This window comes from Clytia hemisphaerica, unplaced genomic scaffold (genome assembly GCF_902728285.1).
Source record: "Clytia hemisphaerica strain Z4C2 unplaced genomic scaffold, Clytia hemisphaerica genome assembly, whole genome shotgun sequence".
NCBI classification, from domain to species: domain Eukaryota; kingdom Metazoa; phylum Cnidaria; class Hydrozoa; order Leptothecata; family Clytiidae; genus Clytia; species Clytia hemisphaerica.
The window spans coordinates 1,125,374-1,147,421 of record NW_027104240.1 but is presented as its reverse complement, the minus strand read 5'-3'; the positions used below and the strand labels follow the sequence as shown (position 1 = coordinate 1,147,421).

At 35.3% G+C, this 22,048-nt stretch overlaps 4 protein-coding genes and 1 long non-coding RNA gene across 5 annotated transcripts; 1 reads left to right on the top strand and 4 right to left on the bottom strand.

Annotated features, from left to right (window-relative positions):
- Nucleotides 1–7,812: 7,812 nt before the first annotated feature.
- Nucleotides 7,813–9,084, bottom strand: LOC136816317 (uncharacterized). The gene has a single exon (XM_067072644.1). It carries the CDS (start codon nt 9,082–9,084, stop codon nt 7,813–7,815), a length of 1,272 nt encoding a protein of 423 aa, XP_066928745.1.
- A 5,318-nt stretch (nt 9,085–14,402) lies between these two features.
- On the top strand, nt 14,403–15,287 carry LOC136816246 (uncharacterized). The gene is made up of 3 exons (XR_010847903.1): nt 14,403–14,464; nt 14,780–14,877; nt 15,246–15,287. It is a non-coding gene; the product is annotated as an uncharacterized lncRNA (long non-coding RNA).
- A 3,313-nt stretch (nt 15,288–18,600) lies between these two features.
- Nucleotides 18,601–19,431, bottom strand: LOC136816315 (uncharacterized). Its single transcript, XM_067072643.1, has one exon. The coding sequence runs from the start codon at nt 19,429–19,431 to the stop codon at nt 18,601–18,603; it is 831 nt and encodes a 276-aa protein (XP_066928744.1).
- Nucleotides 19,432–19,637: 206 nt separating this feature from the next.
- LOC136816314 (uncharacterized) lies at nt 19,638–20,135 on the bottom strand. Its single transcript, XM_067072642.1, has one exon. The coding sequence runs from the start codon at nt 20,133–20,135 to the stop codon at nt 19,638–19,640; it is 498 nt and encodes a 165-aa protein (XP_066928743.1).
- Nucleotides 20,136–20,231: 96 nt separating this feature from the next.
- LOC136816313 (uncharacterized) lies at nt 20,232–21,638 on the bottom strand. Its single transcript, XM_067072641.1, has one exon. It carries the CDS (start codon nt 21,636–21,638, stop codon nt 20,232–20,234), a length of 1,407 nt encoding a protein of 468 aa, XP_066928742.1.
- Between the last annotated feature and the right edge of the window lie 410 nt (nt 21,639–22,048).

Below are 22,048 nucleotides of genomic sequence, written 5' to 3'. Positions count from 1 at the left end.
ATTTCGTTAGCTAAATGTGTTATTTTATTCATTTTTAGCCATTTTCCACAGTGAAGATGCGTCAAAGAAAACCTATGGCTCCGTTTTAACTAAAGTGTCGTTCGTGACTCGTGTTGACTCTTATTTCGACTCGATCGACATTTACAAGAAGTAAGTGATCATATCCAGAGAGAAGAGTCAAGAAGTTCCAGTACTGCCTCCAGTGGTTATAATCGGCTGAGTGACAATTTTGAGCGTGCTAATAATCGCCGTAATAATTATCACTCATATTCCAAGAATAGCGATGGTTATTCTTGGAATAAGGGTGATTTTTATGACGATGATTATTAGTCGGAAAGCCTTTGTCATGCCATATGTTTTGAATATTGTAAAGGTGGGGACCATTAGTATTTTCGCATTAGTTTTTCAATATCTTCTTTTGTAGTTCCTTCCTAAAATTTTATGTCCAGGTTTTGCGAAAATAATACAATTTTGGTGTCTATTACGTTGTTTTCATCTTGCAGTATCCTTGAGCTCCTTCGTCCAATAAAACGTCAAGTTCTGTTTTTTGTGCTTTCGTCCAACATTTAGATCTCCCGCAACGGTATCGCTGGTCTCTCCCGTTTGGACTTCTTCCTTTCTTTTAGATGAGTCTTTAAGGTAACAACGACCAAGTTGAACACCAGGGGCCGCGGCTCCACTTTGAAAGTGATAGGGCCATGATATACTGACGAAGGAGGCTCCACCGGTTGGCGCCGACGGGCGAAAATTTCTGAATTTTACCCCTTCTAGATCGCCTAAAACAGGTTTGTTTTAACGTTATTAGACAAAAATTTGGTTTGATTGGTAAATTTTCTTTTTACTTTGAAAAAATGTGGTCGGGCCAAGGCCCGGGTGGCCCCCCGGGGCCCCGGCCCATGACACCAATACGATATACGATTGTGGATTTTTTTTTGCACCGCTGCTTTATCTCCATTTTACATTTTCTTGATGAGATAAGTGAAGAGTGGGAGACAAAAGCTACTTTTTTCGCTTTTGCACTGGAGCTTTTTTCCATTTTTTACTTTTCGTCTTTGCACTGGAGTTTAATAACCAAGAATTTAACCGATTACGGGCCAATTACTGATGAACAACAGGGATTAAAGCGCAATCAAAATTTATGGTAATATTTATATCAATAACCAAAAGATTATTTATTGATTTAAAATAAAAATGTTCATAATGAATTTAAATTACAAAAAAATTTAATAATTTAATTATTAATCAATTAATCAATTCATCATAATGATCGGCAATTAAAACAAGCTAATTTAGTTGCTCCTAGGCTCTTTTAAAGACTTAATACCGCACTTGGTTTTTCGGACAAATGATACAATATATATAACCTTGTGAAAAATAATCTATTAGCCATTACCCTAGCCATTCTAACTTTAGCGAATTTAGGCCTTTTTTTTGGAAAGTTAATAGAGCTCAAGGAGTTTTGACTATATTTTGAGAATGACTCAAGAGTTTTTTAAGAGGTTTCCTGGATTTTTTTAAATTTTTGAGTATGAGAATTTTGGTACCTTATTCAAAGAAATTTTGGCGGGATTTTAAGTTCCCCCCAATCCGTGTGTTTTTCAAATATTTTGGACTTGAAATTCTATATCCTATAAACAATTTCGGTCAGAGATAAAAAATCGGGTAAAAGTTTTCAAAAGAGTGTCCAACCAAAAAGCTGTGAATCTGCCCTGTTGTTTTCACTTTTCGCTAGTGCTCATTCCCTTCAAGAGTCTACCCTAGATATTAGTGAGGTTAACCAAGAACTTTCGGCACTTTTTTTTATATTTTGAAAAAAACTTGCCGTGCTAGGTCGGTCTGTTATGGTCACAGATATCTTATTCAAAACACTAGATGGAGCTACTCTGTATTTCCCAATCAGCATTATTTGCCACGCAAACAGAGTGGAGGGACGCACTTAAGCGTCCTGGAGCGCGCGTAACCCCTTTTTCTAAACATTGATTGTTGGTTCTCCTTTGGTATGCCACCTCCACCCTATTGATTTTGACAGATTCATTACCAAAAATATTACCACCCTTGAATAACCTGGTGTTTGTTTACAGGGAGCAAAAAAAGTTAATTTGCCATATTCGTTCATTTCAAGGGAGAGCAAATTAATCCCTTCCTTTTTCCTTACAGAGACAGAAAACAAGTACATTCAGGGGATTATTAAAACTAACGAAGAGGTAGTTAAATTGGAACGCGAAACAGTAACACAATCGTCTTGTGAACTGTGGCATTCTACAAGAAGGAATAAATTGACATCAAGCAAATCCCACAAAGTCTATACAAAGGAATTTCGAAACCCTTCTTGCTGATTTTACAAAACCGAAACCTGCAATTATATCTAAGAATATGCGAAATAACTTTGAACATGGTAATAACTATGAGGGAGTTGCGAGGCAAGTTTATCCTAACATTCTTAATTATAAATTGAACAGAAATTGCACAGTCAGAGAAGCTGGGTGTGTAATTCAACCCAATTTGCCCTGGTTACTTACTTGCTAGTCCTGACGGTCTTGTTGTTGATCCAGATGGTGTTGGATTGATTGTAATTAAATGCCCTTAATCTAAAGCTAACCAGACTCTCGATCCGATTCTTCTTGATAAATCGTTCTTCGTTGGCAAGGAAAAGGATGGAACTTTATTTTTGAAAAAGAAACATGGTTCTGGCTATTATACCCAAATTCAAATGGCTATGGGGCTTAGTGGTATAAATTTTTGTGACTTTGTGGCTGATACATTTACAACTATTATTATCATAAGAACTCCTTTTCATAAAGACTACTTCACAGAACTAGTTAAAAATCTTAATAACTTCTATGAAAAATATCTAGCAGTCTGTGCCACTAACTCGATCGGGAAGATTCTTCCAAAATTGGAAGATTCTTCCGAAATGGGAAGAATCCTCTCGAACGGGAAATTAACTTAACACCCAAACGGGTTAACGGACTTCCAGATCGGGAAGAAGTGAGAAACTAAGGAAAACTCGATCGGGTTGGAACTTCCCGTTTGGGAAGTTTACGCAGTTTTTTCACAATTTAACAAGATTTCTACGGTAAAGTCTACTTTTCTTTCGGTGAAAAACCTTAAAATTTGATGCTTCTTCACCTCCAAAAAGTTTCAACTTTCGCCGGTCATCGTACAGCTTCGCCGAGATTCAGTCAATTTTCAACTTCCCAAAGAGGAAGAATCTTCCAAAACGGGCAGAAAAAAATGAGTAAGTTCTTCCCGTTCGGGAAGGTTCTTCCCATTTCGGAAGAATCTTCCCGATCGAGTTAGTGGCACAGACTGTCTAGTGTTTTATACTTTTATATAGTGTATATAACAAAGGAACAAAACATTTTATAAAATATTTCTTGTTGACAAAACAAACACACTTTATGGCATCGAAATACACTTAAGCACCTTCAACTTAAAAGTTTAATACTGTGCCTCATTCTACATAACCTACTCAAGACCCTGAGAATCCCGATTACAGTATCATCATTTTCTTGTGTTTATCTATCTACTTTAGGATTATATACATACTAGCACATATTTACACTGATTTTTTTTCCCAATATCAGATATATTCATAGTGCATGATATTAACAGTAAGGGTGCCTTTATCGCGCACATACTGTGAAATCTTAAAGCGATTAAAGTCATGCTGATATTAAACAAAAATAGTATGTGGAAGTGAAGACAAAAGACAGACAGACAATGAAGACGACAGTGAAGGTATGGTAAAAGCATGAATTAAGTAGGGTACCGTCAATTGGGGTTACATACTTTAATAAGCAATGGGTAACTTTCATCACTTCCAAACAACAAACTGTTCTGGTCTGCAATTTGCAAATTTTGCTAGAATGTAGACAATTCATGTCATGACTTTTGATTTTTATAAATTGAGGACCAGAAAATGTTGTAGTCTGCGGGTGATGAATGTTACTCCTCACTTATCAAAGTAACCCCAATTGACGGTATATAGTGTTTGGTAGGAGAGTTTGTGAATGCTGAACCATTTAGGCCAACTAGGTGTCTCAAGGGAAATTTTGTCAATCTTGTTCATTAGACTTTCAGACCCTGCAAGCATTTCTAGTCTGAAAAGAAGGATTTTGGGTTGTGTCATGACAAAGGAAGGATTTTTTAAAAAGTGATATTTTGTTATTTTTTGTAGATATTTTCTTCATCCACAATGTCACGGGTCTCAGAACATATGGACAGAACAAAAGAGAATACTTTAACTGTATTCTGCAGAGCCCGTCAGCATCGCTCAGAGCCGTGTGCTACTCACCTAAAAACACAAGTTAATGTGTGATATCAGTCCAAGTCGCCTGTTAAAATCACAAAACTTCACTCAGATATAAATAATAATGACATTGTCGTGAAAGATGATGCTGAAATCATTTTGCCTCGTGGACGATTCTCATTTCAACCGGATGAGATTTTCCACCGATGCTATCAACACAATAACTGATCTATATAGCCTAGCTCCAGGCCAGCTAGTTAGACATCTTAAGTGCCATGTTACCCGTGTTTTTGATATTACTGAACACAAAACGAGAAAAGATACTGCTGTTGATCGTTAAGAAGTAATCGTAAGTGACGAGTCAAATTCCATTAAGCTGATGATGTTGACAGTCTGGTGGCCAACAAATCTTACTTGCTCAAGAATATTCGCCTGAATTCATACAATGGGCGAATTTACATTAACACGACTCAGCAAAGGGCATTCGAGAAAGAAGAAATTGAAGAAATCAAAGCTATTGATCTTAGTGCCACAACCGAAATAACGATCATGGCCAAAATCATTGGCATAAATTCCATCAACATGTCTTACTTCTGTGTCAATTGCAACAAACGAATTGATACCCCAGGTGATCCTGAAGAGATGCAGCAGTGTATGCAAGCTCACATGTTCCTTGCAAATTGTCGAGTAAGTGTCAATTTCACCCTTGTCATCAGCAACATTGCTGACAATGCCAGACATAACATATTTTTCAATATGGATAAGGTTTTGCAACTTCAAAACATTATCCCATTTCCATTAGTGGAAAGTGAAATGGCAAAAATACTGTTACAATTCCCAGACATTATCAATGTTAGTTTTGACATTGTATCCAAATCTGTGATAAGTGTCATGAAAGTTTGAACATGTACTTTTTTTCATAGTTGATATTTTTCTTTGTCTATAGTTTTGAAAGCAATCTGGTGTTGCAAAGTCTTTGTTTACTAATGTATGCCTTGTATTTTTATGACATGCATCCAAATCTGTGATGTCTTTTTTCATAGTTGATATTTTTATATTATATTTTGTATATAGTTTTAGAAGCAATCTGATATTGTAGATTCTTTGCTCGACTTGAAGCTCGTGTATTTTGCAAACCTTCTAAAAGGCTGCATTGAAGACTTGAAATTCTGTGAGAGGAAACACTTTTGTGAATTTTGAAACATGGTTTTATCCTGATAAACAACTATAACTGAGTTTTTGATTTCTCTCTTATATGTTTATTAAGGTATGTGTACACCTTTTTCCGATTTCTTTTGCAAAAAAATTTTTCAGGCAAAGTAGAAAAAAATTTATGGGTTTCATTTTGGTAAAATCGTGATCTTAAAATCTTTCTTTGATCCAGAGGAGTTATAACCATTTAAAATTTAAAACAAAGTTTTCTTATGATCGACTATTTACACAAATAATTGTCTCTTTCGAAAAGAATAAAGAGAAAAAAGAGGATTCAGCTGATGTTTATTCTCACATCTATTGGCACATTTCTCTGATTACTTAATTAAACAGTAATTATCTCATCAAAAATTTCAAATTGATGAGAAAAAATTAAATTTTGCCATACCATACTACTTGTAACGATGTTAAAGGTTGCGGTCACATCAGAAAATTTGACTTTCCGTAACTCATATCACCATGGTTACTTTTGTAAAAATGCCCTCTCAGGAATTTCCGCTACTAAATAACGGAAGAATTTTTGGTGTCTGGTGTTTGCACGCGATCTATGTTCATTCAAACTTGTGTGAGAACAATAGAAATTTTACTGTAAAATAAGGGGAGCCCATGGGCAACCCTTATTTTAACGTAACTCCGAAAACAATAGTTTTTAAATAATAGCTATTTCAAAATCCAAGTTGCTTAACAAACGGCTTGTTAAGTAAATAAAAGGATTCCCGAGCTTTCTACACACAATCGGCATTTATTTTCGACACAAAAAAAACTTTGAAGAGAGAGAGAGATGTTGTTGAAAAATATCTGTGTTATTTGACGCTAGAGCTGCGTTGAGAGAAGAAGTGGAGAGATAAAATGGAGAGGTTTCCTGTTGGATTTTACCCGCCCTACATGCAAACACAATTCTACCCACCCTTCTATTCACAACAGCACCAGCAGCAACAAGTTTTGCAAGTTCCTGATCAACAACATCAACAAGGTGCAAAACAACAAAAACAGAAATTGCTGGTGAACAGTCTAAGCCAAAACGAGAACATTGGTCGCCTAAACAGACGAATGCATTGGTCAGTGCCTGGAAGGAAAATTTTGATGTACTCAAATCGAAAGACTGTAATAAGGCATGGGCACAAATATTGAAGAATGTTAACCAACACGGATGTCAAAGAAGTCTGGAGCAAGTGAAAAGAAAATTTGGTAGAATTGAAGAAACTTATGTGAAATGTAAGGATAAAAACAAGAACAAAACTGGTGAAGGTTTGAATACATGCCCATATTATGACGATTTGGACAGACTTCTGTGCCAGAAAAAGAAAGTCAATCTGCCAGAATTCACTGAAGTTGGTGCAGTTGGTGCTGTTCCTGATGATGTTGAAACGCCAGAGCCCTTCATTGGATTCCAAACAACTGAACCTCCTGCCGGTGCAGCTGGTGGAATTGTCGATACTGAGCCCGATGATGATGACTATGACGTAACATCAACTGAGCCTTCTGAACAACCAACAGCAGAGAAACGTAAACGAAAGAGTGATGTCGAATTAGACGAGTCGTTTGAATATTATGAGGAACTTAAAGCAGAGGTAAAAGCCAAGAAACAATCCAAAGAGAACGGAAAAGAAAGGAAAAAAACATTTCAAGAAGATTTGATTGATTTACAGAAAGAACAAATGACAATGTTTAGAGAGAGCGAAAAACAATTTCAAGAATTTCAAAAATCACTTCTTGAAAAACAAATGGAAGCTGATGCCAAAGAAAAAGAAAATGAACGGAAATTTTTCTTAGAGTTCGCAAAAGTCATTTCAGGAGGTCAACCAAAATAAGAACTTAATTGAACTTTTTTTCTGACGTGGACAGTATCCAGTAAAATAGTTACAGTATGTTTTGTTATTCTTTTGTTTTATAAGTAGTTTTTACTGAATTTCAAGACAATGTTTTGTCACAAGAAATCATGCATGATAAAAACGTATATATTTTGTTTTATAAACTTTAATGTCTCACCAGGGTCTGGTCGAGGTAAATCACTCGATAAAAAGTTGCGAGATTTTTTTTACTTTTTCTTCATGATTTTTGATTTTTTGCGATTTTGGTGATGTTACTTTTTCCTTGATTTTTTTTATCGCTATAACTTTTTTTATGATTTTATGATTTTGTCGAAAAAAGGTATGAGTGTCTTTATTAGAACACGTTAACCTTGGCTGAGCCTGGATGTGCTTATATTTTAGATTTTCTTTTCAATAGCGCTGAAATGGATCTGTTGAAATTAGAGGGAGGAGTTAAGGAAAATCATTAAATGAATTACATATCTTCGATTATGATAACTCAAATTTCTTTTGACACAAAAATTCATCTAAAAATATCTACTCGTTTACATAATCAACAATAACATTTCGAATCGTATTTCCGTCCGGGTTGGCTTCATAATCTTGTCTTCTACGTTGTCTGGACTCCCGCTCTTGACGGAGAATACGCTCCAATACACCATCTCGATCAATGTAGCTCTCGTTATTAATTTGACATATATTATGAATGGTACAACACGTGATTATAACAGATGAAACATTTTCAATTTCATTATCAACCCTTTTCAATAAACATCTCCAACGCGCTTTTAGAATGCCAAAAGCTCTCTCTACGTGTACTCTCCCCCCAGAAAATCTTTTGTTGAATTTCTTTTGACGTCTCGTTAGAGCCAGGCCAAATGGAAACGGTGTAAGCAACCAGGAAAAAAGAGGGTATGCACTGTCTCCAAGGATCAGCGGTCGTATTTCGGTCTCATTCACAATATCTATAGGCTTCACTAAAAGTTCCTCATTTTGAGCCCGATGAAAGATTGATGAATTTCTGAGATTTCGAGCGTCGTGACAACTTCCTGGAAAGCCTGTTGCAACATCATAGAAAATGAGGTTTGCACCAACAATACCTTGTGTGTTTACTGTATAACGTTGTTTACGGCTAAAATAATCCTCCTTTCCCTCGCCAGCAGGAGCCACAATGTTTACATGAGTACCATCAATAGCTCCAATAGCTTGTGAAATTTGACAGGAATAATCTAACTTGAACTGTTCGATAGCTTGTGCGGTATCTCTTCTATTGGCAGGGAACTTAATGAAATTTGGTGCCAAGCGTCGCATTTCTCTACAAAATTCTCGAGTGATGGATACTGCAGTTGATTTTCCGACAGCAAACGTTTTTGAAACAGTTCTAAAGGAATTTCCCGTTGCAAGCCTCCAAATTGAAATGGCTACTCGCTTTTCGATAGGAATAGCTTTCCTGAAATTAGTGTCTCGCTTTTCCAGCCGTGGTCTTACCAACTCAACAATCTTTAGGAAAGTAGGCCTTGTCATCCGAAAATCCTGCTTCCAATGGAGGTTCAAATTTTCGTGTTCCTCCACATACATCATACGATTGAACCATAGCTCTCGTCGTTTGTATGCCCATACAGATCTCGGCTTTCGAGAGTTAAAACCAAAGAGAGAATTCCTCATTGCTGATTGTATCATTTGCTGATGTTTCTTGTGGCTGTGTACATTCATATTGTTGATAAGGAATCGACGTAGTTTTCTTTTAGCATACTTTCCTTGGGCGATTTTTCGCGCCAACACCAGAAAAAACAACCATTTATTTTCCATGTTGACTGAAAGACTGAGCTAATGAGCTTCAACAGCCGCTCCTATTTTCCTACCACACCCCTTTATACACTTCTCTCTCTTCTATATATAGACTGTAAAAATGTAAAGAAGGAAAAAATGTCTGGTAAAGTTTTTCTTCTTTCTCTTCCTTTTGTTAGTAGAGGGGTACTTTATTGTTTCAAGCCCTATTGTTAAAAGTTGCGGTAAAATTATAAATTTTCCAATCTGACCGCAACCAAAGTCACCCAAAGCATTTAGCTATCGACTTCATTCTTTTTTTATAAGATTCCCAAAAGATCAATCAAACTTCAAAAGCGTCTTGGGATTTTATTTCTAACCGAGTGTTTTTTCCTCAATTTAAAGATAACTGAAAAAATTACATTAAATTTACTTTTTTTCTCAATATTTTTACAGAATTTAAGATTTAATGAGTTAATGTCAATCCAAAGATGCTTTTTTAGTTCAATCTATTGGGAACATGGTATCGAAATAATTTTTCCAAAATTCAAAAGTTATGGGTGACTTTAACTTCTTTGAAGAAGGTAAGGTTAATATTCTTAAAATTTTAATTATATCCTGCCCAGTTTTATAAACTTAACTGAAATTTTTACCATTAGAAAGAGAATATTATTGGCTTTCACAAAATATATACTTTTGCTACATAAGAATTTGTTGTTCTAAAGATATGACCAATTAAAGAGAATGTGTCAAAAAGGTGAACACTACTTAAAAGTAAAATATCTTTTGTTTTAGCAACTACTTTACTCTATATGGTAAATACATTCTTTTGTTTTAATATTATCTATACTTAGAAAGGTCAAATTGCTCTTCCCGGATTTTTTTCCGCGTCTCCGCACCGAAACATATGATTGATGCGGGTGGGTGACTCGATTAGAACAATTTTTCGATGGCCACCTTATTTTTATATGGTCATTTTTTACCCCATTAAGACATGCAAAATTTCAAATCTCCAAAAATAACGCTAATAAGGGCTGGCGTAAATAGAGCCGATGAGTATATTTCATTTTGCCTAGAAAATGTTACAAGGGGTCCTCTTATTGGCATTTTCATTTACATTGTAAAATTCAAGGACTACACGCTTTTTTTAATAAGAACATGAGACTGAAATTTGCTCAAAGTCTAAGAACAATCCGAGCCTCAGATTTCAGAAACTACTAAAAAGTACAGATTTTAACAGATTTTTGAGCCCATCTCAAGTTCTAAAGTTAATAAACTAAGCGTATTAAGAAAATTAAGGCCTGAAAAATTCAAAAATTAAGAACAGCCCAGCCTGAGCCTAAATTTACTAGTTCCAGAATGCATTCCTAAAGCGTAGTAAAATTTTTATGTCATTTTTGAGATATTTCATCACTTCATTAAATTTTATATCAATATATAAATACTATACACAGACTTTCTCGAATTAAAACAGTCAATGGGCTCTTCCAGAAAATGTTTCGTACAACCCGGGTGGAGGATATATTGTCCAGGGGGTATTAAAGATTTTTCAAAATTTGTTTTGTCCGGGGGGAGGGGTAATTTTGCTCTGTCCGAGGGTTCAAAAGTCACTTTGTCCGATGGGTAAATCACTGAAAATTGTTATATCCCCCCCACATACAACACTGGGCGAAATAAGAGATTTCCAATTTCGAAATATCTTGAAAATATGATATTTACAAGCGATTTGAAAAATTCGACTTTTAAAAATTGGAAATATGTTGAAATTATGATAATTCAATGAATTTCAGAGATTTTGAAAGACGGTATTTTCAATATTCACAAATATTTGAAATATGAAATTTCCAAAATTGGAAATATGTTGTAAATATGATGTTTCAATGAATTTCAGAAATTTTGAAAGACGGTATTTTCAATATTCACAAATTTTTGAAATATGAAATTTCCAAAATTGGAAATATTTTGTAAATATGATGTTTCAATGAATTTCAGAAATTTTGAAAAACAGTATTTTCAATATTCACAAATTTTTGAAATATGAAATTTCCAAAATTGGAAATATGTTGTAAATATGATGTTTCAATGAATTTCAGAAATATTGAAAGACGATATTTGCAATATTTGCAATTTTTTTGAAATATGAAATTTCCAAAATTGGAAATATGTTGTAAATATGATGTTTCAATGAATTTCAGAAATTTCGAAAGGCGGTATTTGCAATATTTGCTAATTTTTGGAAATAATATGAAATTCCAAAAAAATATAAATAAATATCTTTAAGATACCCCTTTTTTAATAAGAATATGTTCTATAAGAATATCAGGGTAATAATTGGCCAAATTGTAGGAGCATCCTAAGAATACCCTCAAGGGTGAGTTTCAGTTTCATAGATTTTGATGTTATATTCAATTAATAAATTAGAAACTTTGAGGCAGAAATATGATTATTGGCAATTTCTTAAGAATTCGTACTATTCTTATAAAAAACATGTTTATGATATTTCAATGAATTTCAAATATTTTTGAAAGACGGTATTTGCAATATTTGCAAATTTTTCAGAAATTAACTTTTGTTTAACTGAAAAAAGAAAAGAAAAGAAAAGACTACATTCGCAATTATTTCTAAATTTTTAGTCTATGCATTAAAGACTGATGGGCTGATGGGCTTTGAGTTTTGGCTAAAGCGAAACAATCGCATCAAAATCAAGCACTGATCATAAACATTCTGATTTTGCTTTTATTTTCAAAGAAAAGGCAACGAGGTTTAATAACCCTATTCGGCGTAGGGGGGGGGGCTCTTTCTGTTTGGAAGTCAAACTATTGGTAATAAATAGCTCCTGAAATAATAGAGCTTTTGCCATGAAATTTTCTGTAAATTCCTAACTTTTATTTAGCTTCAAAATAAAAATAAAATTGACACCTAAAAATTTTTACACCTTGAACATGATGACATTTCTGACAGTAAGGTGTCACAAAAATTGACACTTTTTCAATACAAATTTATTTTTAATCTTAATGTCAAATATATCGTTTAAACCGTAATTTATTGAATATTTAGGATAACATAAATATTTTAAATTCAGGCAACTTTTTTCTAAAGCTTTTGTAAGAATACAATACAATTTTGCTCACTTTGGGCATGATGAGTGACGTCATCAAAAAATAATTTTGTCAAATGTTACCTTACGTGACAAGGATCTTGTGTGCCAAATTTCATCAAAAAAGACCTACTACATCAAAAGTTAAGGGGTGGTACAGGAAAAGCCCCCCCCCCCTAGTTCAGTAGCTTACATATAGTATAGGCCATTTCACGGTCGAAATGGATCATGGGTAATCAGGACTGATTGCGCCTCCATTACGGCTTCCCGTTGGCTAGACGCAAAAATCTTCAATTTTTTTCAAAACTTTGGACCAATAGTAAGTCGTTATTAGCGCACAGTGGTCCTGATTACCCATTACGCTTTGCGACTGTGAAATGGCCTATTAGAACAAAAGACCTATCACAAGATAGCAAAGGAACTCGACATATTATATCGCACATAAAAACAGAATTTTTAAATTTACCCATCAGCAAGCGTATTGAGAGAAAATGAGATCGGGTTGCTAGTCTCGTTTGAAACTGGAAACTTGCAAAATGGCGATTAAAAGACAATTTGATTCAATCTTCAAGTTTTTCAAACACAGATTACTCACTTTTTTTATCCGTAAATTGTGTTCATATTTCTGTAAACAGTAACTTCACTAACTCAACTACATTTGTGTAAAGTTTGGAGCTTCAAACTTTTGCGATGCTGAAGATATGCTAAGATATCTTTGATATAATACTTTATTCATAATTTACTGAAATTAGGGTTATCCTGTATTATGTCATACAGAGTTGATACACTTGGTATAATTTTGAATTTTAGAGATAGTAAAGAATGCCTACAATAAATTTGAATAAAAGAACAATGTTTTCTTGGAATAAAGAAGAAAAAAGAGCTTGGTTTTGAATTGAAATCTCATCAATTTGCAAACTACCGTGAAAAAGGGTAACTTGCATCAGTGGAGGCTAACATGCATAGCCCTCAAATGAATGACCTGGCTGGTCATTAAAATACAAACCTTCCGCCGCTCCGCTCGCAGCTCTACTCTACCATTTTTGTTTTGATTTATTTTTGTATTTTAATGACCAGCTGGGTCTTTCATTTGAGGGCTATGCATGTTAGCCTCCAATGATGCAAGTTACCCATTTTCACGGTATGTTCTACAAAGATTTGATATCGGACCGTGTCTTCCTCTAGTGAGACTGAAGAAGAAATACTTGCTGATGAAATTTCTTATATGTAGTGTCGGATAAAAGTGTAGATGTAACTGGTGTTGGCAGTGTTGCGTGACAGTGAAACAACAACAAATCAGTGTTAGTGGTATTAACTTACTGGATGAGACTAATCACCATCACCAACAGTAAGTTGTTTTAATTGATTATTTGATGGTGTGTGCTTGTCTAAAATCTGTTAGTTGAAAAAATCTCTGCGTTAAAACATGAACTCTTTTCCTGATGCTTAAACTTGACTTTTTTTGTTTATTAAATCAACTTCTAATGTTCCAATTAAAATCAATAAAAAAGAGGAGATATCAATCGATTTATATTCCATTCTTTTTGGATTATATATAATAACAGTAGAGTTTTTCACGAGCCTGATTACATAGTTCGATTGTTTATCGATTTATATTCATTTTTTCTTAATCATTTATCAATCGAGAATATCTGAGATAAAAACCTCTTGTACTTTTAAATTCTGAAATTATGAAAAACTTAACTGATCTCTTGAGCTAGTAGAAAAGTTTGCTTTATCAAGTTTATGGTAACTGGAGAACGAGGGGTGGATCATCTGGAAAATTTGTACAAGATTTTGTTGATTTTATGTGATGTGTTATTTCTTTTGTGATTGATCTGTGATGTTTTGCAAATTTTAACGTTTTTGTGATTTTAGAATTTTTTTCCAGTGGTTTACACCTCTATCTAGAATTCTCCTTATCTTACACTCATCGTATTCAAAAGTAAAGATGCAGGATTCTAATGAGTTTAATTTAATTATTTTTAAGATAGTGGAACGTGACTCCAAATTGTGTTGCTGATTCTAATCCACCTGTGCCTGTAACTGGTATGTTTGGAATAACAATTTTTCCTTCACTCAGCATTGATAACTCAGCATTCTTTCTGTAAATAATTATTTTGGCCTTTCATTTGCATTTTAGGTGCCTGTGATATTGAATTTTCTTAAACTCGCATAAAATTTAGATTTCTTTAAATGATCATATTGATGTAACAAATTTGTTGGATGTGTATATTTCTGAATATATATTTTTCAATATATAGGAACATTTCAATCTTCATTGAATTCAACACCCATGGGAAAAAGGAAAGATCACAGTTTTATGTAAGTGAATACAAATGAAGTCATTTTTTAAATATTAGAAGAATAGTTATAATTCCATTTCATAAAAGAGTAATTGAGATTTATTTGTTGTATTTATTGTTTTTATTATGAACAGAAAATGGTTGAGATATCTCTTTTATATTTTCTTTTTTTTATATTGCTGCCTTTGAATTAATATGCAAATGGTTGAATAGAAAAGGAATTTTTTGATTTAGTGAGAGGAAATTAATTAGAGGTTAGTAATTTTGTCTCGTCTTCAGTTATCTCTTCAAAAAGTACTACAATGAATATTCATTCCCTCTTATTCAATCTCAGCATCAGTGACAACTGATTTCAATTCTTCAAAGTACTACACCACAAGAAGAAATGATAACTTTCTTTCAAATGTTGCAAAAATTGGACGTAAAAAAACGGTAAGAGGCCTTATGCTTTAAAATCTATGAACTATACTGTGTTCTTTCATTTTCATATAAACAATAGATTGATGTAATGACGTGGCCACCCATCTTTGTGGGCATAATATCACAATAGCTGAAGCTTTCTGTATTGAAACCGTTAACACATATTTGTTAGGCTTTTTTATAGATTTATCGGGGGTCTTACTTGAAAGTTTTTGATTGAAAAATTTTTGCCTGCAATGATAGTAGCTGAACACTTTGAAGAAGTTCGGAAAACATTAAATCACAGATTTCGTTCAATAGTACTTTATCTTTTCAACCTGCATTACTTTTCAGCTTTTACAGTATTACTTCAATCATTTTTGTCTTTTTCCTTTTTTCAGAAGCTTAGAAATCGGAAGAAGGTGCTAAAAGCGAAGACGACTCTGACGTCGATAAAATGGTGATCGATAAGGTTTTAACGATGGACTTCATGTCGTCCGAAGATGAAAAGGAGGACTCGAGGTTCAACCACTGAGATGGCGTTCGCAAAAATGTGATAAGTACTTTGAAGCGTTGGATAAAAAAGACAATGACAAAGCGATCGACAAAAGCGCGAAGACAAACTGTTATACGCAAGATGGGGCCTTTCAGTGGAAGGGCAGCACCTGAGGTCGACGAATCAAATGCATGGACAATAATAACTAAATAAACCTTTAACCTATTCATTTGTTATATTATGTTACTATTTTGCTTTAATGTTTCTTTTGTTTGAGATTTTCTTTAGCTTGATATTTTCATTTATTTCAGTTAATTAATAGCCCCTCTTCCCCTGGGCAGTAGACATGCTTGTAAGAAAATCAATATGGAAAGGCTTTTTAACCACTTGTTGAATAATGGTTTGACGAGCATGTGGTGGTGAAATTTCTCAAATTTAGGGAATTTGAAAAATGTGGGAAGGATAAGAGTAAAATGGGCTCTTCCAGAAAAAATCCGTTCATGGGGGGTGGAGGATGAATTGTCTAGGGGTATTGAAAAAATACCAAAAAATTGCAATGTCCAGGGGGTAAATTGCAATGTCCAGGGGTAATTTTTTTGTGTCCACGGGGTTGATTTGATGTTTGTCCAGGGGTATAACTCGTGTCCAGGGGGTTAAAAATCAAAGTGTCCAGGGGTAATTCATGAAAAAAATTATATATCCTCCACCCCCCATGAACGGATTTTTTCTGGAAGAGCCCAATTTTGATATTTTAGTACCTGCCAAAATAAATGCAGTTATTGTACAGTACATGTTTAAAATTTTGTAGATAGAAATGCAGTATAGATTGTTACTTATATATATTCTTACATTTCATTAGCAGTCTAACTTATGTAATCCAAACTCCTTTAATTCGAAATTTCACACAATTTGCAAATCGTTTATGTATCTCTGAAGTTGAAAATTCACTCAATACGATCAAATATTATGACCCCTTCACCATTTGAATTACATGAGTTGAACTATATCTTGTAAATTTCACTTTTTAATGGAAAATATTCAAAAATAACTCCTCAACATTATTGTTTGATAACTTGTTATTTATTATGTTTTATGATTTGGAGGCAACTTCTCAAATATCAATCAGCAAACAAGACTTTTGCCTCTAATTTTAAACGTTTCGAGACATAAAATTTTAAACATCTTCTTAACATTTAAAATTTACTGGGAATATAATATTTCTAATCACTGGAAACCCATAGAAATACTATATTTTCAAGATATTTAGAGGATTGGGAAAACCGTATTTCCAATACATTTGTAAATATGGAAATATGACTTTTCTATATTTCCAAAGCTTTGGAAATATGACTTTTCCATATTTCCAAAGTTTTGGAAATACCATATTTCCAATACATTTGTAAATATGGAAATATGACTTTTCTATATTTCCAAAGTTTTGGAGATACCATATTTCCACATTTACAAATTTTGGAAATATGATATTTCCAAAACTTTGGAAATATAGAAAAGTCATATTTCCATATTTACAAATGTATTGGAAATATCATATTTCTAATCACTGGAAATCCCTAGAAATGCCATATTTTCAAGATATTTCCAGGATTGGAAATCTCTTATTTCGCCCAGTGCAATTCTCTTTCTGGAATAGCCCAATGCAGAAAATATAAGAATTGTAAGCCAAAATAATAAATAAGCCTAAGATATGTTCTCCCAGAAAAGTTAAAACCGGAAATTGTTCAATCTACATTTTTATTCAAGATAAGTCCATTGGTGATTAGACAATAAAAACAATTCTATATGATGTAACAATTTGATGAAAAATTTTACCCTTTCAAATAGAGAAAAAGTTCTGAAAAACAATTCCCTTCTCACAAATCATGACACTCTACTCTACGTAAAAATACCATATATGTACACGATCTTTTTGACGTGCCAACTCTACTCAACAAATTCTTATTATTTCGGTTTGTCAATTATCAACATTGCACGAAGTATTCCAAATCATTGAATATCTGACTATAAGTTTGCTGCCGCAACAGTAAGCAAGATGTGTAAATATGCTAGGAAGCCAGCATGTATCAAGGTGTGTTACCATAAAATCAAAAAATCAAAACATAATTTTAACCAACTTTGAACTTGTGAATTCACTATTCACTACTTGATGTCTTTACTTGACAACTTTTGTAACACAACTGATCATGTAACATCAAAGCTCTTTTATACATCTCTCATTCCTATTCCTAATTATAAACCAATTATAAACCAATTATATGTAAACAATAGACAAAATAAACTATAAAGAAGTGTGCATGTCTATACGCTAGAGGCATGACACATCAAATAAATAAGGCTGAATTTATACTATAAGCTATAACTTAAGACCCCAGACAGACAAGAGAAATGACAAAAAAGTGTAAAACACAGAACTCACACAAAATACCTAAAAACAAAGAAATATCCTGAAAGGAGCCAAAATCAACAAAACTGTGCCTCAGCTGTAACATCTGGCTCCCTCAAGATGTGCTGAAAACATATTGAAAAATAAAAACAAACAAAAACTGTCAAAAAAAAAACAAAGAAAAAATCCCACAAAAGTCTACACTGAAAGACTCAAATATTTTATTTGTTTTTTAAAATATACTAAAAATATCATGGCTCCCTCGGCTGGGAATACAACAATCAATCAAACCATTAATCACATTCAACCAATACCACAAGTTTTTTCACTGGGCGAACATATTCAGTTTTATTAAGTCTAATAGTAACACCATCATCACTTTCATGTGCTCTCGTAACGACAGTTCGTTTCCATTTGTTTCGATAGGAATCATGTTTCGTGTCGAGTTGGTCCACTTGGAACGACTTTGAAGATGACTAAGGAACTCCTTTCTCCATTTCGACCAGAATTCGTTAGAAAGATGCTGGACTCGTCGCCAGCGTCGGCGACAGTATGCACGTTGGAATACTCCAGGTGGCGGTGAAATAACATTGGATTTCATGGTTAACAGGTTGATAGGTGACAATATGTTGGGACATTCTGGGTCAGCAAGTCTATCAGTTGTGAGGGGTCGAGAATTGATGATTCCCTCAACTTCAACTAAGAATGTACGAAATGACTCGTCATTCAACGAATGACCATGGTTGAACATTAAACCATTCAAAATTGCTCGTGCTGACCGAATGAGACGTTCCCACACTCCGCCAAAGTTACTTCTATATGGCGGGTTATGGATCCAATTGATGACGAAATCTGTGCCTTAACGAAGGAGGTTGTCTTTGATTTTATCTGTATCCATTTCTTGGAGGGCTTTCTGCAATTCGTTGTTAGCACCAACAAAGTTTGTGCCATTATCACAGCGGATGGTACGAAGTGAACCACGACGACAAATGAAACGTCTCAGGCAGAAGAGGAAAGAATCAGTATCCATGGAACATACGCTTTCGAAGTGAACAGCTCTGCTGTTGAGACATGTGAAAATGATGCCATAACGCTTGAGGTCTGAACGACGTTCACGAATTATAAATGGTCCAAACATGTCAAGACCACAATACGTGAATGGAGGTGAAGGTTCCAATCGATCCTTTGGAAGATCAACCATCTTTAGTGTTGAGCTTTTTCCTCGAAGGATACGACATTGAACACATTTCATAAGGATGTATCGAACGAGGGAGTTCCCATTGATAATCCAAAAACCACACCTTCGTGCTTCATGAAGAGTTGAGGTGTGTCCAGCATGATGTAAGTTCTGATGTAGATGCTCGATGATGAGGTTGGTAGTTATACATTTCCTTGGGAGAATAATTGGATGCTTGCTTTCAAATGGTATATCAGCATTGCGGATACGTCCACCAACTCGAAGAAGATTGTTGCTGTCAAGAAATGGTGACAAATTAATCAATTGGCTGCTCTTCTTCAGGGAATTCATTTGATTGGATTCCAATGTTGCAATTTCTTCTTGGTATGCTCTGCACTGAGCAAGTCGAATTATGACACGTTCTGCTCGTTCAAGGTCTTCTGCCACGATGATTAATTTGGGTGACTTCAACTTGTAACGCCAGTTGAGCATGGTTGCAACGATTCGTTTCATCTTGTGCCACTTTGATGTATGTTGTTCCAAGGTTGATAGGATGTGCTCTGTTATGGTCATCACAGCATTGCATTTAATTCTTTTAACTTCCTTGTCATCGTTTTCAATTTTCAATTTGGTTGGTTGTACTGGCCATTCTTCAATTGGCTTGTAGAGGAACTCTGGTCCATGGATCCAACGTTTGTCTTTTGCTGTGTTGTTGAACTTCAATCCTCTTTTGGTGTCGTCTGAAGGATTTTCCTTGGATGGTACGTATCAAGTGCACTATTTTCTCGGATGAACTTGATGCGATTTGAAACAAATAAATGAAAACGTTTAACCTCATTGCTGATGTATGCCAAAACAACTTGTGAATCTGTCCAAAAGTATTCGTTTGTGATGAGGATATCAAGCTCATTATGGAGTGAGTTGGTAATCTTTACTGATAATACTGCAGCTGTTAATTCTAATCGTGGGATGGTTGGTCGTTTTGGAGGGGCGACTCTTGATTTGGACATCACCAACTTGATGGATATGTTTCCAGCAGTGTCGATAAGTCTGATGTATGATGCTTGGCCATATGCATCACAAGACGCATCTGAGAAATGGTGTAGCGATGAATCGATAATCTGGCCAAATCCACTTGGAGGGAAGCATCGGTCGATGATAACTTTTTCCAGCAGTTTGATTTCCTTCTTCCACTGTTCCCACTGTTGACTTTGCATTGGCGACAGTGGATCATCCCAACCCTTCTCCACGCAGATCTGCTGGAGAAGCTTCTTTCCTTCAAGTAGATAGGGTGAAACGATACCAAGTGGATCCTAAATGGAGCTAATGGTTGACAGGACTCCTCTTCTAGTTGCTGGTCTTTCCTTTAGTTCGATTTTGAAGAAAAATTGGTCAGATTCTGGATCCCAGTTCATTCCAAGTGCACGTTCCTCTGGGATGGGATTTGATGACATATCCAAATTCTTCAGGCGTTTTGACTTCTCTTCCTCTGGGATGGTTGCTAGGACATTTCGATCATTTGAATGGAATTTCGTTAATCTAAATCCACCAGCATTTGACATGTTGACAATGTTTGGAATTGTGATGATAGCTTCTTGGGTGCTTGGAAATGACTTTAACATGTCGTCAACATAGAAATTACGAATCAGGGTGTTAGAAGCGTCTTCGCTAAATTGATATTTGTACAACTTGGCAGTTTCTCGTAGTGCATAATTGGCACAGCTGGGTGAAGATGTTGCTCCTTGAAGATGGACACACATTTGATAATCGACAAGTTCGTTTGATAAGTCACAATCTGGCCAGCCCACAAAACGAAGATAGTCGTGATATTCCTCTTCGACACGTACTTGGTGAAACATTGTCTCTATGTCTGCCATCCCTGCAATTGGTCCTTGGCGAAATCTTGTCAAAACACCAATCAGCTGGTTCGTCACGTCTGGTCCTTGAAGTAACTCTTTGTTGAGACAGTAATTGTGACATTCTGCACTGCAGTCAAAGACGATTCTGACTTTGTCCGGCTTTTTAGGGTGGTACACAGCAAAGTGAGGAATGTACCAGGTTCGGTTTGGTGTTGGAGCCTTATCTGAAATTTTGACATGTCCTCTGTCAATGAGTGATTTCATGAAGTTGGTGTAATCGTCTAACAGCTTGGGATTGTTGATCATCTTTTTCTTGAACCAGTAGGCTCGTTGTAGGACCTGTGAGCGGTTGTTTGGGACGATCTTGTCTGAATTACGTAATGGAAGAGGCAAGTGGAATCTGTTGTTGATATGCTTGCCTGAGCTCACAATCTTTAGAAATCTTTCATCGTCGATGGATAAACCCATTCGGTTGGCTACTTCATGAATATCAAGAGTACAATCAATCGCGAGCATACCTTCTCTGATGAATACATCTTTGATGGTCTCCTTGAAGTCGAAGTAATGACTTGAATCGTCGGACTTCACGTTTACCCGATTGCAACTGATCTGGTGTTGATAGGTTTGACTTCCCATTGGGCCAGTGACGCACCAACCCAGTTTTGTTTTGGTTGCATAAGGACCACCATCTTGACTTCGAATGACGCACAAGGGTTCCAATGCACGAGGACAATTTGATCCAATGAGAATACCAACGTTCGAATTTCTTCTATCAGGTGGAAGATGCTGAAGGATTGGATGTAGGTACTTCCAGGATGCCAACTTTGAAGCTGTTGGCACTATTAGGAGCCCGCATCTCATTGACGATTGATGCAAGATCTTGTGATGAGGTTGATGACTTCACTTCAGTGAGATTCAGTATGGTGAACGAGGTCTTTAGTGCGGATGGCGAGGGATGCACTTGGCTGATGTTATGGACAGTTGATGTCACTAATGTTACTGGATCCCAACCGTATGTGTTTGGATGAAATGATTGTAATGTAGCTTTAGGTAGTGTGGAACTGTAAACCATTTGAGGTGATGGTGGTTGAGTGGACGACAACACTCCAGAGTTTGACGGTATCGGATAAGTCGGACCGTTTGGGTAAGCATAAGTCTTGGTTGTGATAGATTGAAGACATTATACCTGTCGTTGGTATGAAGGGCAATGGTGAATTATTGCTGGTTTGAGGGCCGGTGGTACTTGGCAGGATCGGAGGATCATCTTCTTC

Bases quoted from the DNA above. Each gene is read 5' to 3' on its own strand.
- LOC136816317 (XM_067072644.1), bottom strand. From the start codon at position 9,084: ATGGAAAATAAATGGTTGTTTTTTCTGGTGTTGGCGCGAAAAATCGCC.
- LOC136816315 (XM_067072643.1), bottom strand. From the start codon at position 19,431: ATGAAACGAATCGTTGCAACCATGCTCAACTGGCGTTACAAGTTGAAG.
- LOC136816314 (XM_067072642.1), bottom strand. From the start codon at position 20,135: ATGCAAAGTCAACAGTGGGAACAGTGGAAGAAGGAAATCAAACTGCTG.
- LOC136816313 (XM_067072641.1), bottom strand. From the start codon at position 21,638: ATGAGATGCGGGCTCCTAATAGTGCCAACAGCTTCAAAGTTGGCATCC.